The sequence below is a fragment of the Nansenia antarctica genome, assembly GCF_963989245.1.
Source record: "Nansenia antarctica genome assembly, chromosome: 12".
NCBI lineage: Eukaryota > Metazoa > Chordata > Actinopteri > Argentiniformes > Microstomatidae > Nansenia > Nansenia antarctica.
In genome coordinates, this window is record NC_137682.1 from 31,999,925 (window position 1) to 32,026,542 (window position 26,618).

Here is a 26,618-nt window from a genome sequence, read left to right on the forward strand (position 1 = left end):
ACTTGGTCGACAGTCAAACAGTCCTTGGGGCAATACAGCGAGAAAGCTATGGCTACCAAACATTCTTTGCCAATAGGATTGGAGAGATTCAAAGCAGCACAGCAGTTCAGGACTAGTGGTGGATCCCTGGGACTCAAAACATTGCTGATGGGATCACCAGAGGAGCAAGCCCTCAGGATATGGATGAACATTCAGAGAGGCAAAATGGACCCAAGTTCTTGAGTCTGCCAGAAAGTGAGTGGCAAACCAAATCCGCTAAGGTACTAGCAACCACCGCCAGAGAAAGCATCAACAAGTAGCAGAAGAAAGCATTTGCTGCTGTGCTGACAAGGGCCCAGGCTCTGAAACAGTCCCCGGAAAAGAAAGAGCCCTCACGGAATCAGAACCAAATCCAGATGGAACAGGGGAGACCGCCAAGAAGGTCAGTTGTTCAAGATCTTCTGGACGTCAAACGGTTCAGTGTTCTGACCAGACTGGTCAAAACAGTTGCAATGGTCTGGAGAGCAGCAAAAAGGTTCCATGGACGAGGTCAGGCCTTGGACAGCCCAAAGTGGGAGGCAGTCTCCTCAGGAGGAGCCATCTCTGTACAAGAGAGAGAAGACGCCCTAAGAGACATTTTTCTTGCAGCACAAGAGGGAGCAATCTTTCCAAACTCCACCACTGACAGGCTGGTGGTCTACAAAGACCAGGACTCTGGACTGTTGGTTTGTGGTGGCCGAGTGCAGATGTTCAAAGAAGACCAGTGTTGTGTCCCACTCCTACCCCATAATGCCTGGGTGTCCACACTGTTGGCTCGGGAGGCGCACAACGAGAGTCATGATGGAGTGGCCAGAACATTGCTCAGAATGAGAAAGAAGGCATGGATCATAAGGGGCAGGAGAATTGCCCAAAAGGTTGTCGATGGCTGCATGACCTGCAGGAAGTTGAGAGCAAGGAAGTGTCGACAAGTGATGGGTGACTTGCCACCAGAAAGGACGGAGCCTGCTGCACCCTTTGAGTTTACAACCGTAGACCTCTTCGGACCGTACCAAGTACGAGATGATGTCAAGAAGAGAGTCACCCTGAAAGTCTGGGGAGTTGTCTTCTGCTGTATGGCCAGCAGAGCCATTCACACCGAACTGGTGAACGCCCCATCAACAGAAAGCTTTCTGATGGCTTACCAACGGTTCACAGCTCTCAGGGGTCATCCAGGAAAGATCTGGTCTGATCCAGGCACCAATTTCATTGGAGCAAAACCTGTCCTGGAGGAGATGTATAGGTTCTTGGACGACCTGGATCAAACAGTACTGGAAGACACTGCAGCCAAAAATGGAACAAAGTGGATGTGGAAAATTCACCCAGCTGACTCTCCACACAGGAACGGTGCTGCAGAAGCTGCTGTGCGTGTTGCAAAGAGGGCACTTCAGAGTCTTGGTAAAGAGTCTGGGCTCAGCTACTCAGAGTTCCAGACAGCTCTCTACACGGCAGCCGACCTTGCAAATGAGCGCCCGATTGATGCCAGAGTTCAGAGCCGGGAAGATTGCATCCAATATGTCACACCAAACAGCCTCCTCCTTGGTCGAGCAACTCAAAGTGGAGACGTCAAAACATTTGACTTTTCCAGCTACCCCTACAAAAGGCGCAGGGCGATGCAGTCAGAGGTGACCAAGTTCTGGAGATCCTGGAGTCAACTCGCTGGTCCCAACCTTGTTGTCAGGAGCAAGTGGCATACTGCCGAAAGAAATGTCGCTGTGGGAGACATTGTCTGGTTAAGTGACCAGAACGCACCAGAGAGGTCACTTCAAACTTGGCAGAGTTGTCAGCACCAACCCAGACAGCAAAGGCATTGTGAGGGATGTCCACATTAGGGTCTTCCCAAGCTACTGTGTCCCCCTGACAAAAGCCTCAAAGGAAAAAACCAGCCATCCCAACTCCAGCAGAAGAAATGAGAAGCCCCAAGCCACCGTTCTGCACAGGGACGTGAGACGGTTGTCCTACTACCTGCTGAGGAACAGAAATAAGCCTTGGCAGAACCACAACTCCAACGACCCAGTGACCTTACAGTTTGCCTACAGTCGGCGATCTTCCCGGTAATCCATGGAAAGATCGAGTGGGAGGTGTCTTGGCAAACTCAACAAGAAACCAAGTACAGTGCCATTCCTTCACAGACAGGGAAGGAGAGCCCAATTTCTCCTCCCTAGAGAAACTCAGCCATCCCAACATGGGTTTTGGCCCCCATTTCCCCCCAGAGGAGAGACATGAGATGACAGTCATGGCCTGCACAGCTGAAATCAATTCACTAATCACCCAGCAGCTCACCTGAACAATCACCACTCCCTTTAGTTTGCAGTCCCACAGTGGAGGATTCAGTTCAACAAACACACTGTGGTAGGAACATGTGCTATTGCAGTGCTGTGCTCAACCAACTGTTTGCAGAGACCAGAGTGGCTGACGGTGAGATGACTTGGATGTGTGTTGTTGTTTGTTTGATATCTTGGATTTGTTTGATAGCAAATTGGTTGCTGTTGGGTGTTTGATATCAAGTTCAGTTCATGGTGAAGTTAAAGGGGCGGTACATACTTTTGGGAAAACTGTTTCATTACTTGCAAAAATGTTTTATTGCATTGTAAATTCTTTCATATTGTTTCTTAGCCGCTTATTTTTGTGTTTATAGCTTTTCAAATGTTTTTCACCTACTACTACTGCTACTACCGGTACTTGTAATTCTGATGAAAAAGAGACAAAATTAATTCCAAAATAAAAGGAGAAAGATAATTGCTGTCTGGTCATTGGATGCAAAAAGAGTGGAGTCCCAGTGAAACTCTGATTAAAGCCCTTTCAAGTTAGGCGAAGCACAGAAAACCAACACATAACTTGACAGTGTACTTAAGGACAAAACACCTTAAGAATCCTAGGCCGGTGCTAGACTGTCATTTGGAGACTTGGGCTCAGCTTTTGACACCCTGCAGCAGATGAAGGTCAACCGCTCCATTATGAAGTGGTGCCACTCATTCACTGACACTCATTCACTGACACTCATTCACTGACACTCATTCACTGACACTCATTCACTGACACTCATTCACTGACACTCATTCACTGACCACTCATTCACTGACACTCATTCACTGACACTCATTCACTGACACTCATTCACTGACACTCATTCACTGACACTCATTCACTGACACTCATTCACTGCCACTCATTCACTGCCACTCATTCACTGACACTCATTCACTGACCACTCATTCACTGACACTCATTCACTGACCACACTCATTCACTGACACTCATTCACTGAAACTCATTCACTGACCACTCATTCACTGACCACTCATTCACTGACCACTCATTCACTGACCACTCATTCACTGACACTCATTCACTGACCACTCATTCACTGCCACTCATTCACTGACCACTCATTCACTGACACTCATTCACTGACCACTCATTCACTGACACTCATTCACTGACACTCATTCACTGACACTCATTCACTGACCACTCATTCACTGACACTCATTCACTGCCACTCATTCACTGACCACTCATTCACTGACACTCATTCACTGACACTCATTCACTGACACTCATTCACTGACACTCATTCACTGACCACTCATTCACTGACCACTCATTCACTGACACTCATTCACTGACCACTCATTCACTGACACTCATTCACTGACACTCATTCACTGACACTCATTCACTGACACTCATTCACTGACACTCATTCACTGACACTCATTCACTGACCACTCATTCACTGACCACTCATTCACTGACACTCATTCACTGACACTCATTCACTGACACTCATTCACTGACACTCATTCACTGACACTCATTCACTGACACTCATTCACTGACCACTCATTCACTGACCACTCATTCACTGACACTCATTCACTGACCACTCATTCACTGACACTCATTCACTGACACTCATTCACTGACACTCATTCACTGACACTCATTCACTGACACTCATTCACTGACCACTCATTCACTGACACTCATTCACTGACCACTCATTCACTGACACTCATTCACTGACCACTCATTCACTGACCACTCATTCACTGACACTCATTCACTGACCACTCATTCACTGACACTCATTCACTGACCACTCATTCCTGACCGTCCGCACCCAGCAGGTCAGGGTGAACAATGCGTTGGATAGATCAAATGTATCGCTAGTAGACGAAATCGCTCTGACGACATGGGTATGAAGGCAAAGCATCCATATGATTGAGCATATATGCTACTTACAATGTAACTATTACCGCTCTCTCTTGACAAACTAATGCACACTATAGGCTTATTGTTATTTTAAGAAATATAAAATCATTAGGCTACAGAACTTGATTTCTTACTAGGCTTCTGTCACAAAAGTATTTACTTTATTAGAAATGTGTTATTTGGGCAATTAAGTTTAAATTAAAACAGCTTCCGAATGGAAAATAATAAATGGAACGCAGAGACGGGATTGGAACATATTATAGAAGCCCTATTTGGCTAATTTAAAAAAAGTTATATATTTGGACATGTTTTCTGTGGGATGCTAACTTACCTGGGATGATGATATCAAGTGGATTACACTGTATACACATCATGGCTGAAGGTTTCATTTCATTTCAAACCTTTATTTAAAAACTCGATAGGCACTGAGGTCACCCTCATTTACAGTGACGTCGAGTGTACAATAGAATAGTGATCATTAATATAGATGGGCAAACATACAGTGAGCAAGACAGGATTAAAGGGAAAAAAAGAAAAAACTAAAAACAATTGCAATTATTAGAATACAGTTTTTGCACCAGGAGTTTAAAGGTAGAGGCAGAGGGGAGGACCTCCAACCGGAGAGTTTGCTGCAGAGTGTTCCATGTATTAGGGGCATCAATAAAAAAGGCTGTTTTACCTGAAGGTTTACCCAGTAGGGTTAAGGTCTGAACGTGCATACGGAACCCGAAAAGAAAGCCAACTATTAGATCTGGTCACATAAGTACCAAGACTCCAGTCTAATAATGATGAGATATAAGGAGGAAGCTTGCCACAGATGGCCTTAAAAACGAACAAGTTCCAGTGGTAACTGCGCCTCAGAGAAAGAGAGGGCCAGCCAACCTTGTCATAAAGTATGCAGTGGTGAGTGTCATAACTGTCCCCGGTAATAAACCTTAGAGCTGAGTGATAAACTGAGTCCAATTGTTTCAATGTAGATGAAGCTGCATGCCTATAGATAACATCACCGTAATCTAATACGGACAGGAATACCGCCTCGACAACTCTCTTCCTACAAAGCAAGGGGAAGCTAGACCGATTACGGTAAAGAAAGCCCACCTTTTGCCGAACTTTGGAGGCGAGGCCGTCGACATGCGTTTTGAATGATAGCTTCTCATCCAACCACAGCCCAAGATATTTGTAGTCGGTAACTCTCTCAATGGAGGAGCCGTCAACTGTGGATATGAGAAGCTTTGTAAGGTCCACATTTCTAGCCCTAGTAAACAACATGAATTTCGTTTTCTTTGAGTTGAGGACTAGCTTATGCCTCGAAAGGGCGTCTTGCAGTGAGTTAAAGGCTACCTGCAAGTTGATAGTAGCAGCATGTGGGGAATCTGCTGCACTATAAAGAATGGTATCATCGGCATATAAATGGACGTGACAACCGGTTAGCGAAGATACCAGTTCATTAATATAGATGGTAAAAAGTACAGGGCCCAGCACCGAACCTTGAGGGACACCCTTTGGAACCGTTATAAAATCTGAATTGCCAAGTGAAGATTTTATACACTGACGCCTGAGGGTAAGGTAGTCATGGAACCACGCACAAGCACCTAAATCTAATCCAATATCGGATAGCTGTTCTAGGAGCAAGTGGTGATCGACCGTGTCAAATGCCTTCGAGAGGTCGACAAAGAGGGCCGCGCAGTGCTTCCTCTTGTCCAAGGCCGAGACTGTCGTTAGTTACAAGTGTGATAGCAGAGATGGTACTATGGATTGGTCTGAAACCCGATTGATGGGGACTAAGAATTGAGTGGATTGATAGAAAGCGTTTCAATTGAGAATTGACCAAGGTCTCAAGTGCTTTAGATAGGCATGGGAGAGTGGAGATCGGTCGATAGTTATCCGGATCAGCCCTATCACCCCCTTTGTGTAAAGGAATGACTCGCGCAGACTTCCAGACCAACGGAAATACACCAGAGGAAATTGAAAGAATGAAAATGTAAGTTAGCGGAGCGCTGATAATTGGCGCAGCCAATTTTATAAAAAATTAGTCTAGTTTATCCTCACCAGTGGATGATTTGGGGTCAATAGTTTCTAAAATCTTGAGGACCTCCGCAGAAGTAAATGGTTGAAAGGTAAAAAGGGGGACACGGTCCACAAGGGCAGTATCATTAGAAATCACCATAGAGGGGTGTCCAGGGTACAACCTATCAAATAGGTGACCAGCTTCGGAGAAGTGTTTATTAAAAGCAAGGCGAATGTCGCTAGGATCAGAGATCACAGAGTCATTAACAGTAATACTAAGGGGGAGAGCACTGGAAGGACGATTTTTAGTCAAAGTAATTGCATTCCAGAATTTGGCAGGGTTAGAGTATGAGGTGGTTATCAGATTCAGGAAATATTCGGATTTAGCCTTCCTTACGGCTGAAGTGCACTTATTTCTGAGCTGCCTGAAGTACAGCCAGTGTTGGGGGACACCAGTACGTCTGGCACGGGACCAGGGACTATTTCTGTTATTAAAGAGGGTAGATAGCTCATGAGTAAACCAAGGCACTACCCTATCTTTTATCCTAGTGGTTTTAAAAGGGGCGTGCCTATCCACAACGCAATTAAATGTACATATAAAGGATTCGAGAGCGTCCTCAATGACATCGAGAGAGCTCACGCAACCCCAGTCGCAGCCATCCAGCTCCCTCAGGAACAACTCTGCATCAAAGCGTTTGAAGTTCCTCTTGGTTATCACCTGAGATGTAGTCTTTTTTAACCTCACATCTCACACAGGCAACAGGACAATGATCACTGACTCCCAGGTCAAAGACACCACTAGTATATTTGCTAGCCTTATTTGTTAAAATTAAGTCTAATAATGTAGATTTCGAGTCATCGTTGAGGTTTGGTCTAGTTGGTTCTAAAATCAATTGTGAAAGGTAAGGCTTTCTACAAGTACAATGCAAGTTTACCTCTGGTACCAGGTTAACTTTAACCAGGCTAAAGCACATACAGCTTCTCGCATTCTTCTGTCCGAGAGTGATTACTGAGCATGTTCAGTGGGCGGAAGTTCTGTAACTTACATAAAATGTAGGCCTGCATGTTACGTTTTGGTATAGAGTTCTAGAGGTAGAATGGTGTTGGACCCATGTGCGGTGCAGCTCAGATGAAAGGAGGTCGAGACAGTAATAAAATAAGTTTCTCTTTACTGAGATAGGCAATGATCAGTCACAACAGGACAAGGATATAGAATCAAAAGTAAAGGGGAGCAAGCAAGGCTCTGAGTTACGAGTAAATAATAATAGCGGATACAAAACAACTAGCGTATCGACAAAACAAAAGGGAGAGCAATCAAGGCTCCATCAGCTAACCGCAAGAATAATGCAAACACAATGAAAATAACAAACACTATATACAGTCACTATACCTGGGAACAGCGACAGGTAAATAAAGTCCTCCAGGACAGAACGGACAGAGTCAAAATAGCAGACACGGTATTTTCCATATGACAAGCAAGGGTTCTCATCACGTCAACAAGCACGAACAACTGACAAGGGAACAGGGAAAAGGGACACACCTAAATACACATATTAACACTGACAGGTGACAATGATTAGGCAATTAGTCCAGGGCAAGAGTAATGCACTTTGACCAGCAGGAGGCATCGGGGAGTCATCCTCGCTGACCCCCCTCGTAACACCTGCACAAACCTTCTAACTCCTCAGTAATGTACACCTCAAAATCATTCAATCAATATCCTGGTGTGTCTTGATATAAACCACCAAATAACCACATGCTGATGCTTAATGATAACAACCTGATGATGACATCATAGGTGTGCCCTTATGTCACTAGTTGGTTGATTTGATTTTGTCCTTAACAAGAAGTTGAGAAATTCTTGGCAGAAAGTTACAGTGGGGTGGAAACGAAATGAGTGATGCCTCTCCACACATCAGACTAATCAAATACTTATACAGATTTAGGGTTAGCTAATGTCTTTATCTAGTAGATTTAGGGTTATGGTTAGCTAATGTCTTTATCTAGTAGATTTAGGGTTAGGGTTAGCTAATGTCTTTATCTAGTAGATTTAGGGTTAGCTAATGTCTTTATCTAGTAGATTTAGGGTTAGGGTTAGATAATGTCTTTATCTAGTAGATTTAGGGTTAGGGTTAGCTAATGTCTTTATCTAGTAGATGTAGGGTTAGGGTTAGCTAATGTCTTTATCTAGTAGATTTAGGGTTAGGGTTAGGGTTAGCTAATGTCTTTATCTAGTAGATTTAGGGTTAGGGTTAGGGTTAGCTAATGTCTTTATCTAGTAGATTTAGGGTTAGGGTTAGGGTTAGCTAATGTCTTTATCTAGTAGATTCTGTGTATAGAGCACACTTCTGGCAAAACAGAATTCAGATTATTCGGATTTAGGCTAGATCTCTGTTTTTATTGTTTTAAAGTTTGATTATGATTACAGGATGTTATTATTCTTTTAAATTGTTATTTATCTTTTAGATTCCTTTTGATTTCAAGTTGCATGAAAGCTGCCTGATTTGTTAGATGAATAGGCCTATTTTAACTGATGACATAGCCAGCACCTTCTTAAGCTTTTGCCCTTGACAGTACAATCCCATAGGCTTATAGTACAACCCCTTCCTTATGGATAGAACTCCGATAATATATCACCATCATATATTATTATCTCTTCACTTGGGAATCACAAAGGGGTATATGCAGATTATGCTTATTTTTGGAGATCACAAGAAATACAACATTTTTCTATCTGTATCTATGGATACAATGCTTTTGACTATGATGAGGGTTCATTGCCAGAAGCATTTACCTCTTGACCTTCTAATTTTTCATCATATTTCATTCAGTATTGTTTTGATGTCATCAACGACCAGGCACTAACCCATACACTTCTACATACAGTAGGCTATCCTGTCCTTTATTACCTAAAGTCGGTGTATGGGTGGGGAAGACAGGAGGCATACAAAAGTAATGAATGGGACAATAGGATTGTGTGGGGGGATGGGGCATGGGCAACTCACACAGTATATGTTATCCAATAAGTGGACTGAATTGGAGGGGGCGGATACAATTCTACCTCCAATCATAGCAGAGAGTTTAGCCAATAGACCCCACAGAGGGCGGGGCACACTAGTCTACGTTTGACAGCTGCGAAATATAAATAGTTTAGAGCAAAAAGCTGAAGAAGGCACCCATGCTGCATGATGAGATTTACACACCGCCTCTTATGAACATAATTGGACGCAATATGAAAATGAAAACACAGTAAGAGAAGATAGAGACGATTTAAATGAACGTATCGAAGGTAATTCAGGTTTGTCTCTGACTGGAACTCTTGTGACCCCCATGCACTGTGCATTGTCCTTCCCAATGTCGGTGGAGCGCAGCCGGAATAAAGCGCATCTCGAGGCCCGTCTGGCCGGGCTGTGTGAGCTGGACCTCCGCAGGCAGAGGCAGGAGTGCCTGGTTCTTGGTGCTCTGGATCTGGGGGAGCCCACGCCTCAGGATCCCTCAAGGAACCAGCTGTCAGGTTTCAGCAGCTGGGGGCAAGAAAACTTGACATTGAGACGTCAGCTGGTAAGTTGTAGTCTTTAGACAATGTTACACTTTCTCTATATGTCAGTAACATTGTCGAAACATTGTTGCGGAACAAATGTAGCCTAATTGGTGGCTCTGGCACAGCGGTCACCGCCATATTACACGATTAACCACTTGTTTATACTCAGACGATTGCTTTGGCAATGGAAGTCTTTGTCCAGAGATGACCCATTTCTTCGACAAAAGTTGCCTAACTTGATTAACGATATCCTCATCTGCATGGATCTTAATCGTTTCCATCCTTTGCGCTCTGCTGTATGGCAGAAATAGGGGTGGAGCGAACGTGATTTGCAATCCCATCATTTAATGACCCATTGTTCCCTGTAGATATCATTTTTCATTTAGTAGCCTCAGCCAGTTTTGGAGACATTTGGAGAATTGAAATCCTAATTCCTGATATGAGTGGAATTTACTGTCAGAGGTGGGTGTGTCCCTTGTCTTGCCTTCCCACTGACCTGTGTGTTAGTGAAATCACACCACTCCACCAATGATTTAGGCATAATACAAAAACACACAAGCTATCCATGACAGAAGCAGTTGCATGTTAAGGATATAGCATTTGTTTTATATAATTCATTTTAGCAGGACAGCGACTGTCCCAAAACATCCTTTGAGGCAATGTTCTTTGGAGGTCTATTTTTGCCTTTAACTTTCTGAGACCAACCTATCTTCCTAAAATACACACTATATAGCCTAGGTTTACATTCTCACACAGCCCTCTGTCTTCAGAGTAGACTGCTCCTAAAGCTCCAAGAAAAGGAGATGACAAAGTAATGAGGTAGTATTAAATCAGCCCCCCCCCCCCCCCCCCCGGCCCAGACAATAGACGCATGTGGAGCGGAATACTAATGAGCGCGAGGGGGTCAGTGCGCAGAGAGGGGAACCAAGCGCTTTGGAAGCACAACTGGAACATATCATCCAATGAGCTGTCAACGCAGTTCAAACCGGCTCTGCTCTGACGACGATGGTAATGACTATTTCCTAGACTGTGCATCGAGTGACTGCCCCTAAATAGGCTACCGCATGTTTCCATGCGACAGACAATGTGTTATTCAGATGGTGCTTTAAGGGATCTGTAATTGGATCAATGGATATTAACTACATTGTCTATTCATGCTTGCAAATAATTACAGACCATTCCTTGGAGATGAATGATTGGAGATGTCGGCGCCGTGTAGCCTATGCCCTAATCTGCAGTCGGTGTTCCCCAATGTTTTCGTGGCACTTCAGATTTGTCTAACTTTGCCAGTGACTACTGCCAGGGCGAGTGGATATTTTCTCTTTTAAGCAGAATAAAACATTGCCAAACACGTCTCAGCTTACTTGTGTCAATAGAGTCAGACCTTGTCAGACAGCTAGATGTTGATGATCTGGTGTATGATTTTGTCAGGAGGAAGGCAAGAAAGACACCAATATAAGAAAGACACCAATATAAGAAAGACGCCAATATAAGAAAGCAGGAAGGGGGATGGGGGGATCCAGGGGCCTCATGGAACAATGATCCAGCAATCCAGCACACCATATACTGTATATGTATATAGAGAGAGAGTATATATAGAGTATATATAGAGTGTATATATATATTAGAGGTGGAACGCAATTTTAAAAAATCTAATTAATTTGAGGCTTTGTAATTAATTAATCGACATGAATCGCATTTTAATCGCTTATCAATATTTGACACGAGAAGCAACAGTTTTCAATTCAAGTGGATTTCGTATACGAGTGAATCAATGAATAGACATATACATACGTTTAAAGCAGCAAAATCCTGTTTATTTTAGCTACACAGACCAACAGATCACACAATGTACCTAACCTAATGTTACACTAACCCTCCCACCCTCCCCTACCCACCCAAATATCCTTGGTCAAAATAATAAACATACCAACAGTTTCACATAAAGTCACAAGTGCCATCTAAAATGGTAACAAAAAACCCAGTACCCTTCACAGTAACAACAAACCCACTGGTCCAAGGAACCTCTAAGCCTACTACTTCTTCTGCTTCTTCTCTTTCAGCCAGTTGCTGAGACAAACTGGCCTGTTTACCTGTTAAGAGCTCAAGGCTGCTCTCTTTTTTTGCACTGACTATGTTGTCTGCAAGGGAGAAAAGTCTCTCACAAGGGACAGAAGTGGCAGAGCTGGCCAAATACCCCCCCCCCCCCCCCCCAAAAAAGAAGAAGTAATAACTGTAATTCATTAATCGAAATTAACGCGCTAAAGTCACAGCCCTAATATATATATATATCAGTGGAGGCTGGTGACTTCCAGAATTGAGGAGGCCAATTTTTTTCCGCTTGCTCGCTTCACTCGCGATGGAATGTTCCCTGTTCTTCTTATCTGTCTTTGTGCTGGACAAAGGCACACTATTTGGAGTGTAAGCTACAATCAGAAAGTTCTGATTGATGGAATTCATTGTGCAGAGCTTAGCCTATGTGCCTGCCTGAAGAAATGACATTGCTGTAAGTCTATGAGCCTGCCTGATAATTAAGTTGAGAAATGACATTTGGATGTAATATAAATGCCCAGTGAACATGTGTAAAAGGCAGGAATTTGATAATTATGTGGTTAAAAAACAATTTAGTTTAGCCTACATTTTTCATTCTTCTTCTTCTACAGCTTCAACATGTAATCATCAATTTAATCAAGTTTAGCATATAAAAAAGATAAGTAACAGTTTCTTTATCAAATGTAGTTTTATTCAATATATTTAATATAAATAAATAAAAATGTTTAATGTTGTGAGGACAGTACTGGTTCCAGCTGGCTTCATCTGCTGAGAAACACAGACATGCAATGGAGTGGTATTACTACTGAGAACTAGTGGTGTAACACTGGTAGAGACATCTGATTAGTTCAACTCACCACTGGTTTAGCTGAGGGGCGGCATACTCTCTCCAGGACTCCATTTGATATGGAAGAATATTACATTGACTTGTAATAGACCCCCAGGACCAAGCTCCGCACGATGGGAGATCGGGCCTTCTGCTCGGCTGCTCCCAGGCTGTGGAATGCTCTCCCTGACCACCTAAGGGCACCACAGTCTGTGGATGCTTTTAAACGGGGCCTTAAAACCCACCTTTTTAATAGAGCCTTTTTTTAGCCTTTTAATTGAATGTTTTTATTGCTTTATCTACTGTGTTGTAAGCACTCTGAGATTTTATATGTAAAGTGCTTTTATAAATAAAATGCATTATTATTATTATTATTATTGTAATAAAACGAAATTGACTACATTAAAAATAAAACTGTTCAATAAATCCTAAATGTTGTCTACCTATTCGATGTATAAATCGCGCCAGAATCTCGCCGATTTCCGAGGGTGTTCTAGACGTGTCCTGTAAAGGACAAGTTGATAGGACACTCGTAGACACTATGGAGTGTTTCTTTGACTGAAGTGACTGGCGAATTCTCAAAATGGCTTCATGTGATTGGACGAACAAAATGTCAATCATTCAGCCCTGGACTCATTTCTAATATTTATCCTGCAGAACAGCACTCATACACGCGTGTGGCGGAAAAAAGGTACTACAACGGAGGAGAGGCCTCCTGTTCCCACCCATTTTCAGTGATGGGCCAATCACATATTGCCATGAAAAAAATTGCATTACATTGACTTCTATGAGAAACCACTTTCCAACAGGAGGCCTGGACTTTTCGACAGGAGGCCTGGCCTCCTTCAATAGAAACGGATAGGGATTCTGGCCTGTAGGTGCTTTACAATTGCAATATTGGGTTTTAGCCATGGAAAATATTTATGAACAAAACGGAAATAATATTAATAAATAATATTAATATAAAACAATTTAAAATATTTTTTTGTTAAATAAATAAAAAATAAAAAATATAATTATTGCTTTTTAAAATCTCTCTCTCTTCTCTCAAATTATTGGGGAGGCCAGGCCTCCTCCACCTCTATGGAGGAGCCTCCACTGATATATATATATATATGTTACGGTACATGTGGGAAAACTAGGGTTAGGGTTAGGTGCTACGTTGACTTACCCTAACCCTAACCTTAACCGTAGCACCCTAGCACCTAACCCTAACCCTAGTTTTCTGTATGTACCGTATTCCCACATGTACCATAACATATATATAATATATATGTGTGTGTCCCTACAGCTTATTTTGTTCCATATCAAGTCAAATCAAATCAAGTTTTATTTGTGTGTATAGATTTTTTTTGATTTTTTTTTATTGATCTATTTCTGTGTGTGAATGTACCGGTACATTTACAACCAGTGGCGGCTGGTGCTAAAAAAAAAAAATGCGTGCACGCGCGCTCAAAACAAAGACGTAATTTCACTTTACCCACGCAATACCCACTTAAACATGTGTGAGGATACGTAACGGCGTTTTGTGACAGAACGTTCACTTTCATTCATGAAATTCACCCCGTCTGTGTTACTGTTTACACAAGTACAATCACAGTGTGACAGTCAGATGGAGCATTCGGTAAACAACAACAGCAAGGTAATGCATCAGCTGAGAAAACAAACTCTTACCTTTGATGACAGAACATGAGCCGTGTTTACCCGTACCTCCGCCGTTCTGTTCGTAGTGATTTCAGAGGCAATAGATTATTTTTGCCCCCACGTTAGGTGCGAGGCTGCTCGGTTAACCCATTAGCGGGAACATTATTAGTTGCACAAAATAGGCTGATTTAATTGACCATGAACATCAGAGACAGACATTACGAATGTTCATTTAAAATACTCCGGAAGTCCGGAAAACCGGAAGTCGGAAGTCCTCAGCATAATGCATTGTCTGCAATACAACTGGATATTCAGGATGCACATTTTTGCGCCCCGGCCAAGAAATAGAGACAGCCAATTGGAGCGCTGCTACAGCTCACGTGTAAGCGAAAAGTATTCGGCCTGGCATAGACTTGCATTGACCGGCGCCCCGACTCCTCCCCCTATGTATTTTAACAGTGAATTTTACACACACACAGATAAAAATGTTTATTGTATTGGAGGATTTTTAATGAATGCTGATAGTCGCCGACAGAATATCAGCCGCATTTTGTGAATAAACAATGTTTATTTAAAAAAATAACTTTTACAAATCGCAACTAGGAAGTGAAGGTGGGGGCGGCGCCCCAGCGCCCTCTATCGGCCAGCCGCCACTGTTTACAACGCAATCAATTGTGTGCATGGCCTCAGTTTGGGGTGATTTGGCCATTTCTTCACCATCTCTGTATGTCTTGCAATGTCACATCATTAGCAAGACTACTTCCCTCTGCAGCAGAGGTGTCAAGTAACGAAGTACAAATACTTCGTTACCTTACTTAAGTAGAAATGTTGGGTATCTATACTTTACTGGAGTCATTATTTTTCAGCCGACTTTTTACTTCTACTCCTTACATTTTCGCGCAATTATCTGTACTTTCTACTCCTTACATTGTAAAAATAGCCTCGTTACTCCTATTTCATTTCAGCTTGTTTTCATTACAGCTTTACATCGTTAAAAAAAACACACACAAAAAAAAACTATCCAGATAAGTCGCGCCATCCGGATAGAGTGAATTTGATTGTGGTTGGATGAGAAGTATAAACATTATACCATTCCGACACCCTATTGGTTTGTACGAGATGCATTCCATCTGCTGCACATGACACAAATCACACTCCAGCAAGGAAAGCAGATGTATGTAGCCAAAGATGTCCGTGACCGTGCCTGAGACTCAAAATAACAGCGAAATGTCCCAACCAAGCACCAGCATCAACCAGGTTGATAGCCAGGAAGATCAGCCAACCCTTCTCCATCCCTGGCCGTACCTGGAAGACTTTTTTTAAATGGTTGGATGCAAAAACAACTCCTTTCGAATGCGCTGCAAGCTCTGCGCACCCAAGTACCACGAGCTAATGGCCTTCAAAAACTCACCGTCTAATTTGAAAAAGCATATTGAGGTAAGCTGAAAGTTTGTTATTATCAGTCGACATTTTGTAGTAACCTAGTAACGTACTAATGGTAAATTTGCAATGTTTGCTATGGCTAAGAACATGCCATGGTTTGCTTGCTAGCAGTAGGCTATGATTCAATGTTTCATTTGTAATCCTTCATGTGTTGAGGTCGGAGGTTTACCGTGTTTGTTGCTGTAAAGAGCTAATTATGTTCCCATGGGAGAAGAAATGTGCGTGGTGTGTGCCATTAACAATAATGTTACTTTTCAGTCATGCCAGCAGCTGCTTGTGGTCCTAAAACAGCTTTAAGTGGCAATATTCTGGTCTGCTCAACATAATTGCATAGACCAGTGAAACTGCTCCCTAACTTGTAGTCTGACCTCCATTCATGAACTTCCAGCGTGACATTTAATACAGCGGAAGTCCTAGATAGTCTCAGCTTGTGGTTTGAGAGAAATAATATGAATCTCAATCTGTGCCTGTGCATTCATTTTCTCCACAGAAGAAACACCCCACTCGTCTAGAGAGGTACACGCAACTTTCTTCAACAGCCCTCAAAAGGAAGTCATCCACTGAAGGTTCTTTGACCCCACCCTCCAAACAAACCAAGCTGTGGGAGGCTCGAAGAGTGTCCCAGGCAAGTGTGGATGAAGTAGTCCTCAAATTCATTGTCCAAGGCTTGCACCCACCACACATTGTTCAGCAACAGGGCTTCATTGAGCTTGTGCAACATCTTCAGCCAAATACAAATGTCATGACGCGTAATACTGTTGTTAACAAAGTCACAAAGGCCTCTGTTGAAATGGAAAAAAAACTGAAAGCTGCCCTTAGTGAAATTTAGTTCATAGCAACAACAACAGACTGCTGGACGGCACACCGTCGCGGTTTCATTGGTGTCACTGCGCACTGGTTTAACCCCCAGACCATGCAGAGATCCTGTGCTGCCCTGGCATGCAAGCAACTTAAAGGGTCACATACCTTTTCTGCCCTGGCTGGTGCCCTAAATGATATTCACACAGAATTCAATGTCAGAGAGAAGATCGTTCGCACTACAACTGACAACGGATCAAACTTCCTGAACGCCTTCAGAGTTTATGGGCAGACTGACGAGAACAACAATGCTGAACCTGTAGGAGAGGGTGATGGAGAAGAGGATGATGGTGGCCAAAATGATGATAACGATGAAGAATAGGAAAGCCTTGAGGGTGTTGAATTTGTTAGTGCCGGAACCCTGTTGGAAGAAGATGACTACTTAGAATACCAGCTACCCAAGCACCATCGCTGCGCCTGCCACCTCCTCAATTTAGTGTCCACAGTTGATGCTTCAAAAGCAGAGGTCAACCCACTGTACAAGCGCGTGTCAAGGTCCACATTTGCCAAATGCTCTAGCCTGTGGAATAAAAGTTCAAGATCAACCACCGCATCTGAAGTAATTGAAGACCACTGCAAACTCCAACTCGTAAGGCCTGTTGCTACAAGGTGGAATTCACTCTTCTCAGCCGTAGAAAGAATAGTGAGAATAACACGAGAACAAGGCGAGGGAGCCCTTGCAGCTGTCTGCAGTGAACTAGATACACCCAAGTAAGTGCTTGTTTTTCTGCCTTACAGTTAATGAAGTGATTAACAATAGATTAAGTCACAGTTTTATACTTGGAATACTGTAGAACACGTATGCACTATGCCAATATGCAGTCCCCATATTTACTATGAATGTGATTTGTAGCAACACAACTTCATTTCTAAAAGTCTCAGATGACAATATTTTTCCTTTTTAATGATCAGTTCCTCCAGTTGAAGGTGCTACATCAAGTAGACTTAATGTTCCATGTTGTGTTTTTCTCTTCTTCTTTGTACAGGTTTACTCCAGTGGAACTTGCATTTCTTGCAGAATATGCGAAGACAATGAGCCCAGTTGCAAAGGCACTGGATGTTCTTCAGGGAGAAACCAGTGTGCAGATGGGATGGTTGGTCCCCACCATAACTCTGCTAAGGACCAAGCTACAGCACCTTCAAGTCGCCTCCAAGTTCTGTGAGCCTTTGATTGCTGCACTTCTTTCAGGCCTTGAGAAACGCTTCGGAGAGATGCTTGCAGGTCCAGAACTGATAGCCGCAGCCATTCTAGTTCCCAAATGTAAGACCTGTTGGACAAGTGACGAAAATATCCTCAAACTTGGTAAGTGTCTCTCTTATTATCCACCTAATTTTTCTGGTTTTCTGCTCGAAATGACATGCCCACAGTGAATATAGAATATCTCCACAATCACAAGGGCCTTCATAATTATCTTGTTATCAAATGAAAGCTAACACCTGTGGGGTGGCTGTAGAAGTGTCAGAATCAAAATATATGTTACTGTGTCAGAGTAAATAGAGCTAGAACATTATAAAACATCTCAAATTCAGTCTCCGCCTAAAAAAACAACAGCTTTTACAGTGAATATCACCTTGGAAACCTGATAACCAAGCCCAAATCATCTAGGAATCAGTACTCCAGGGTCTTATTAGTACTTGTGCCAAAGTTGATGCTAGTAATGTGAGCAAATGCAACTTTGTACTTGTTTTAGTACAGGTTTTTTTTGTTTTGTTTGTTTGTTGGCCGACCAATGGTATGGAAATTTGGCGTTGAAACCGGACATGACACATTCTCCAGTTGGAGAAAACTGGATGTGACTTAGGCCGTGTTTACCGTCTCTGGAAAAAAATGGTGGCATCGTATAGCATGCAAAATTGTGAAAAAAATGTGATATCGATGAAGAGAATTGATCGAGGTAAACTCTTTATATCACTTCGGATCCCCATGGGGGTCCGTGGATATAAAGAGGTTATTAATGTGTAATTTCTATGAAGACAGTGAAATTAGTTTGAAATTACATTTAATGACACACACACACACACACACACACACAACACTATCCAATACACAGTTACAATACTGCCATATAGTCTAAATTGTCATGATTGTTTTTTTTATTCCACAGGCCTTCACTATATCAGAAGCCACTTGGACTGTCAGGCCGAGAAACACTTCAGTGAGGGCTCCCAATCGTCTGAGGAAGAGGACTTATTTTCCTCCTTGAAGAAGACCGGCCCTCTTGAAACGTCCCAGCAGTTGGATGCGTACCTGGGGTGCCCAGGAGACACTGAGGTACTGAAGACCTTCCCAGCTGTGTGCCAGCTATCACTCAAACTTAATACGTGACTCCCTGCCTCAGCAGCCTGTGAAAGACTGTTTAGTGTCGCAGGGCTGATCTTCAGGCCAAAAAGAGCATGCATTGGCTCAAAGAACTTTGAGAACCTGCTGCTTTTGCGGCTGAACAAAGCTTATTGGTAACTCTGATGCTGATGTAGATTGTGTGTATGTGTGTGTGTTTTTTCAGGAAATATTGAATCACTACTTTGTTATGGTTTGTATGGTTTTGCCCTCACAGTTCCAATAAAGGCTATTGACTTTTGACTTTTGACGTTTGACTTTTGACGTTTGACTTTTTGCACCATTACAATACTTAGGCAACTAGTCATCATATCTTCCGTGTTCACATGTTAATGCTCAGTAGTACACATATATGGTATTTGCATTGTACTAAAATGTGTTCATATTCAATGGGCATAAATGCGTCTGAAACAAGTGCATCCCACATTTTTCAACATTAACATTTTAATAATAACATAATAGTCATTATGGCCTTTAGAAAATGTTTTTTGGGGGGGAGGTGGGGTAGTGCACTATAGGCCCCTGTGGCGTGGCCTAAGCTTTTGTCCTTAATGGCATTTTTTTCCCCTTACATTACTTTTACTTTTATACTTTAAGTAGTTTTGAAACCAGTACTTTTATACTTTTACTTGAGTAAAAAGCTTGAGTTGATACTTCAACTTCTACAGAAGTCTTTTTAAACCATAGTATCTATACTTCTACTTGAGTAATGAATGTGAATACTTTTGACACCTCTGCTCTGCAGTGACTGATGTCTGGAGGAATGAGAGCTGCCTGGGCTTTGTCCCTTAACATCCCCCTGAGCTGGAGGCTCTCAGCAGCTGTCACATGAGTACTGGCTGGCAAGTCAAGCAAGGACGGCAGAGTAGTTTATGCCGCCAGCCATTCACGTCTGTTGAAACATGGCTGTGTGTATGTATGAGAGCAAGAGGAGGGGGGGCTGGGGGTCTGTCAGTGTTACTGAGTGGGGAGTAGGTGGGGGGGCTGGGGGTCTGTCAGTGTTACTGAGTGGGGAGTAGGTGGGGGGGCTGGGGGTCTGTCAGTGTTACTGAGTGGGGAGTAGGTGGGGGGGCTGGGGGTCTGTCAGTGTTACTGAGTGGGGAGTAGGTGGGGGGGCTGGGGGTCTGTCAGTGTTACTGAGTGGGGAGTAGGTGGGGGCTGGGGGGTTTTGGGCACTTTCTGGCCTCCCACGGCCCTCTCTCCTTGGGAACCAGTCACAACATTGCTTTAATTAAAGAGCGGTGTGTGTGTGTGTGTGTGTGTGTGTATGTGTGTGCCCTATTCCATGGCTCTCTGTCTGTGGCTCACTGCCACCGATGCTGGCTGCTCCCCCTCCTCTTCCACCTTTCCCACTGTGTAAAAGCACAGGGATGCTGTAACACAGGAATGCTGTAAAACACAGGAATGCTGTAAAAGCGCACAAGTGTGCATGAGGTCTGTGGCTAGCCTAGCTCTTCTTCTTCGGCGTATGGGTAGTTGTTTTCCTCTCCACTCCACCAGGCTCGGGGCTGAGGGGCTACCCTTTTACCACCCCGAGACCTGGTTGAGGGGCTCACCCGGGCTATATTTCTGGACACCCCTCCAGAAGCCACGTCATCGCCTCGTCATCTAATACCGACAGACCATGCATCCCGTTGGTTGGGTGGTACACCGGTCAATCCAGGATAACATGGTCTGCGGTTTGGTCCTCTGCGCCACACTCGCACGACGCATTTGGGGCCAAGCCCCATCTGTGCATTGATGAGCGGAAACACCCGACGCCGGTCCGGAGACGATTGAGCCTCACCCAGGATAGCCTTGGCAAGTCCATCCCAAGGGGCTCAGGGCCGGCGACTGGGATGTGGTCGCGGAGTTTGGAGGTGTTAGCCTCCCACTCTGCGCGCCACATATAATCCGCCCATCCTGCCGCACTGATGTTGAGATCTCTGCATTGCTGCCTGAGATCCTGTGCGGCAGGCACAAATGGGTGTCTCGACTTGAGACGCCGGGAGGGCTCCGCTGTTATAGTGAGCCTATCATGGAGCAGATGGTTATTAAGCTCCACGGCCCGGCAGGCGAGACGTGCTGTGGCTCCCATGCGGCGGAGGCCTGCGGGCTGGATGCCTGCTAGGATGGGAAGGTTGTCCACGGGGGTAGGACGCAGGCATCCTGTCACAAACCGCAAGGCTTCGTTTATAGGCGAGTCGATGAGGCGGGTGTGGGCACTGCGACACCATACTGGGGCGCAGTATTCACTAGTTAAATAAACGAGGGCTAGGGCTGCCGTGCTAGGCTAATAAAGAAATGTGTAAATGTGTAAATGAACACACTGGTTTCAGGTCGCTAACTCACAAAGCTAGCTAGCCTTGTAAACAACACATGTAACTATATATGGTAGACTTACCGTGTGTCGGCAGACAGACGTTCGTGCATTGTACGTTGTTCGATCAACCTCCTCAACCAACTTTCTTTGTGGAGTCAATTTGATCCTTCTTAGTTTTAGTCTAGTTTTCGTCGACGAAAACTCATAACATTTTAACGGAATTCATAAAATGTTAGTCTAGTTTTAGTCACATTTAATAGTCCATCTTATAGCGACATTCAACTCCTTTCCTTCCCTTCTTCCTGCGTTGTCTACAGCAGCATAATAGTCCAGTACCCCAGTTGTTTATTCAGTTCTACTTACTGCTTGAGTGTGTTGTTGACAGTCCTTCATGTCCTTCACTAAACGTTTAGCTTTGTCATTTGATACGCCGCCTACGACTCCCGTCTCTCAGCACTACAATATATATAATAAGTCTCACAGCATCATTTTATTTCACTGTTTATGTAATATGCTTACCTTAGCTGGATATCTAGCTAGTCTCTCTCTCCCATCGATGCAATGTTGCTGTGTTGTCCTCGGTTAGGGTTAGGTTTGTCATGTTCTTCCCAGCTATTTTGAAGCCACATCGTTTCTCTTCAGCTATCACGGTGCATTGTGTTTCATTTTCTGTTGCATTATAATTAAAGTGTGTCCATATATCTATTATTTTCTTTCTTCCAGTACCAATACCGACTTGTGCTTGAACTTAAACCATCGTGTAGCCGTTTGCTTTGGCGCACTTCTTGCATGAATGAGTGCGCGCGTCTGGGCATGAATGAATGAGTGCGCGGAGGATGGATAGACGAGGCTACAACCAAGAATACACTGCACTCGAAAAGATAATTCATTAAAAATGTGAATGTCCGTTAGTCCACCACAAACATTTTAGTCTCGTCTTAGTCTCGTCAACAAAAGTCAAAATACTTTAGTCACAGTTTTTATTTTCAAAGATCAATTTCAATCAACATCACGTCAACGTCACGTCTTCGTCATGGGAAAAAAGTTTGTTAACGCATATTTCTTCGTCAACATTTTCGTTAACGAAATTAACACTGGTCAGCACGTCCCCAACAACACAGGAAAACGCCCCCTAAACCCACTCTTAATGTAGCAATGTTTGCTAACAAATTATAGGTATTTAGTGATCCTAAAACATTTGTTTGTTATATGGAGTGGGTACTTCAAAACTTCAAATTGCGTTATGAAAAAAAACGGAAAACACATTTTTCAAATCTTATTTACAAGGTTCCACGGTTGCCGACTTGTTCCCCCTTTCACTAGCTGCCGTCACATATATGTAGGCCTACTGTACACTACTTCAACATTCAGTCAGCTGAAGGAAAATTTACACCATAAAGCTTTGAATGCTCATGATTCATACCATGTGTGGTTTAGTATTTGATTTTTTCTCTCTCTCTCTCTCTCTCTATCTCTCTCTCTCTCTCTCTCTCTCTCTCTCTCTCTCTCTCTCTCTCTCTCTCTCTCTCTCTCTCTCTCTCTCTCTCAGAGTGCTCTCCAGAGCTCCCCCTGGGGGCTGATGCTGGCATTGGAGCAGCAGGTGACCGAGCTGAGGGTGGACAGAGACAATTTAGCATATGAGGGTAGCCAAAAGGACACAGACGACAGTCGTCCCATATCAGGTACCTCTAATGCCCTGACCTTTAACCCCTGCCCATACTATTTCTGAGGACCATGACCTGTTGTAGACACAATCTATCTACGGTCATTTTTAGAGATTATGAAAGTCCACATTGTAAGCTTTTAAATTATGTTTGAAATCTACACTGAAAATAGTTGAAGAAGATGTGCTTATTTGAATATTGGTACACCTCAAATGGAGAATTTGAGAAATTCGCTCTGAATCAAAACACCCGTTTGCAACCATCTCGTTGGTAGCTTACCTAGCAGCTAACAAGAAAACATTGCTATGTACTAACATCTAACTGCATGTTTAGCACATCACAACATGCTGATAGAACATCAACATGCTAAAACCACATAACTACACATAATTAGATCAGTCCTTGCTCTTGCTTTTGAACACGTTCTAACATGTAAGTTTGTTTACAAGCCATGTATCACTAACCCAGTAGCCCACAAAGCAGGACGGCAGACGAAACAGTGAATCCAATTCACAAATTATAAGTATTTAGTGATCCTAAAACTGTTGTTTGTTAAATTGAGTGGGCTTTTCAACACTTAAACTTTCGTAATATATACTTGTTTAAATTATAATGATAACATTTGCGCAATTTGAGAATTGTCGACATCCTTTTCACCAGACCGTGTCACATCTGGTTTCAGAGTGCTTGGCTGAGCAGAGAGGTGTAACGAGGCTGAGCAGAGAGGTGTAACGAGCTGAGCAGAGAGGTGTAACGAGGCTGAGCAGAGAGGTGTAACGAGGCTGAGTAGAGGGCTGAGCAGAGAGGTGTAACGAGGCTGAGCAGAGAGGTATAACGAGCTGAGCAGAGAGGTGTAACGAGGCTGAGCAGAGAGGTGTAACGAGGCTGAGCAGAGAGGTGTAACGAGGCTGAGCAGAGAGGTGTAACGAGGCTGAGCAGAGAGGTGTAACGAGGCTGAGCAGAGAGGTGTAATGAGGCTGAGCAGAGAGGTATAACGAGGCTGAGCAGAGAGGTGTAATGAGGCTGAGCAGAGAGGTATAACGAGGCTGAGCAGAGAGGTGTAACGAGGCTGAGCAGAGAGGTATAACGAGGCTGAGCAGAGAGGTGTAACGAGGCTGAGCAGAGAGGTGTAATGAGGCTGAGCAGAGAGGTGTAACGAGGCTGAGCAGAGAGGTGTAACGAGGCTGAGCAGAGAGGTGTAACGAGGCTGAGCAGAGAGGTGTAACGAGGCTGAGCAGAGAGGTGTAACGAGCTGAGCAGAGAGGTGTAACGAGGCTGAGCAGAGAGGTGTAACGAGGCTGAGTAGAGGGCTGAGCAGAGAGGTGTAACGAGGCTGAGCAGAGAGGTATAACGAGCTGAGCAGAGAGGTGTAACGAGGCTGAGCAGAGAGGTGTAACGAGGCTGAGCAGAGAGGTGTAACGAGGCTGAGCAGAGAGGTGTAACGAGGCTGAGCAGAGAGGTGTAACGAGGCTGAGCAGAGAGGTGTAATGAGGCTGAGCAGAGAGGTATAACGAGGCTGAGCAGAGAGGTGTAATGAGGCTGAGCAGAGAGGTATAACGAGGCTGAGCAGAGAGGTGTAACGAGGCTGAGCAGAGAGGTATAACGAGGCTGAGCAGAGAGGTGTAACGAGGCTGAGCAGAGAGGTGTAATGAGGCTGAGCAGAGAGGTGTAACGAGGCTGAGCAGAGGGCTGAGCAGAGAGGTGTAACGAGGCTGAGCAGAGAGGTGTAACGAGGCTGAGCAGAGAGGTGTAACGAGGCTGAGCAGAGAGGTGTAACGAGGCTGAGCAGAGAGGTGTAACGAGGCTGAGCAGAGAGGTGTAACGAGGCTGAGCAGAGAGGTGTAACGAGGCTGAGCAGAGAGGTGTAACGAGGCTGAGCAGAGAGGTGTAACGAGGCTGAGCAGAGAGGTGTAACGAGGCTGAGCAGAGAGGTGTAACGAGGCTGAGCAGAGAGGTGTAACGAGGCTGAGCAGAGAGGTGTAACGAGCTGAGCAGAGAGGTGTAACGAGGCTGAGCAGAGAGGTGTAACGAGGCTGAGCAGAGAGGTGTAACGAGGCTGAGCAGAGAGGTGTAACGAGGCTGAGCAGAGAGGTGTAACGAGGCTGAGCAGAGAGGTATAACGAGGCTGAGCAGAGAGGTGTAACGAGGCTGAGCAGAGAGGTGTAACGAGGCTGAGCAGAGAGGTGTAACGAGGCTGAGCAGAGAGGTGTAACGAGGCTGAGCAGAGAGGTGTAATGAGGCTGAGCAGAGAGGTGTAACGAGCTGAGCAGAGAGGTGTAACGAGGCTGAGCAGAGAGGTGTAACGAGGCTGAGCAGAGAGGTGTAACGAGGCTGAGCAGAGAGGTGTAACGAGGCTGAGCAGAGAGGTGTAACGAGGCTGAGCAGAGAGGTATAACGAGGGACATCATCTTATCTTCCCAGGGTTCTATGAGTCCAGTGAGGCCCAGTCTCCAAAAGAGCGGTCTTGCTCCTCTGAGCTCACAGAGACTGCCGCTACTTGGACCTACAGTAGTGAGAGGCCCACATCTCTTGGTGAGTTTCTAAACCCTGGTGGTTGATAGTGTTGATGCGTGTGGACAGCTTCAAACTCTCATGTCCCATGCTCTTTGCCTTGTTACATAATCATATTGATGATATTTTAACAGACTAGTATCAGGCACACACTATCCATTCTAAAACGTTACCTCATTTTTTTTTATTTTTTTTTTTATTGAGCCAAAACAATGTTCACAGGTTATGTTGGATCAACGCTCATTTTCATTTACACAACAGATATACAAACATATATTCAAGTATTTTCTATATATTTGGAGCAGTATCAAGACATAGAAAAAACAGAAAACAAACAAACAGACCAAAAAGATATAGAAAAAAAACACAAGAAGAAACAAAAGATGTAAGAGTTCTGTCCTTATCTACCCTGTATCTACCTTGTACCCTTCCCTATTTCCCCCTGTCCCTGCTATTTCCCTGTCCCCTATCCTTAGAGGTGATATTTTAACTGTGTTAACTGTTCTGTGTGCAGGAGATGCTGTCCTGCTGAACAGGGAGAGTCTGCCCCACTCCTTCTCCCCCCCCTACCCACCACTGGAAGGTATTGCTGAGGAGGGTCCAGCCGAAGAGCCCTGGCAGTGGGACCCACACTGTGTGTGCCACGCCACCGAGGAGGACTACCAGCAGGCGCTGCGTGTGGAGAGATACATCCTGGGCCTTATCCAGCGCCACACCCTCTGCCCCCGAAACTACCATACCCGTACCAGCCTGGGGCTTGACCCCTCCTCCTCCAATAACTCCAGACAGAGCAGCCTGCGCAGGAAAACCTCCTCTCACACCGTTGAACACAGCATCGCTGACCCGCATGAGCTTTTGCAGGACTCTGAGACCCAGGCCTGGGGGTGTAGCCCTCTGGAGGGGGAAGCATGTGGACGACAGTCACCATCCACAGGAGACTGCTATATTTTGCTATCCTACCCCCACTCCAGACCCCACTCCATAGTTGGTGGGCTCCTGCCCTTCCTGGACCCCAACTGTGGTGCTCTGGATGCGTGCTGCAATAGTGAGTCAGATTCCCCTCAGCGCTGCCCATTTCTCTCCCCAGCTTCACACAAACACCTGATCAGTGCCCAGTACCTCCCTGGACAGATCTGCCATGCCCTTGTCCGCTCTCCCATACACTGTGCTGCAGAGCCCCCAAATCACAACCGAGTATC

At 44.4% G+C, this 26,618-nt stretch overlaps 1 protein-coding gene across 1 annotated transcript in view; it reads left to right on the forward strand.

The window, feature by feature from the left end:
* Positions 1 to 9,570: 9,570 nt before the first annotated feature.
* The window catches only part of LOC308169063 (uncharacterized protein), a gene marked incomplete at both ends in the record, with an annotated part of 17,643 nt that continues 595 nt past the window's right edge, over positions 9,571 to 26,618 (forward strand). The window contains 4 exons of the mRNA XM_080543697.1: positions 9,571 to 9,801; positions 22,794 to 22,926; positions 25,330 to 25,440; positions 25,934 to 26,618. The exon at positions 25,934 to 26,618 is cut by the window's right edge and continues 595 nt beyond it. Of these exons, the coding sequence (XP_080399823.1) occupies positions 9,571 to 9,801; positions 22,794 to 22,926; positions 25,330 to 25,440; positions 25,934 to 26,618 (1,160 nt within the window). The remainder of the gene's footprint in view (positions 9,802 to 22,793; positions 22,927 to 25,329; positions 25,441 to 25,933) is intronic.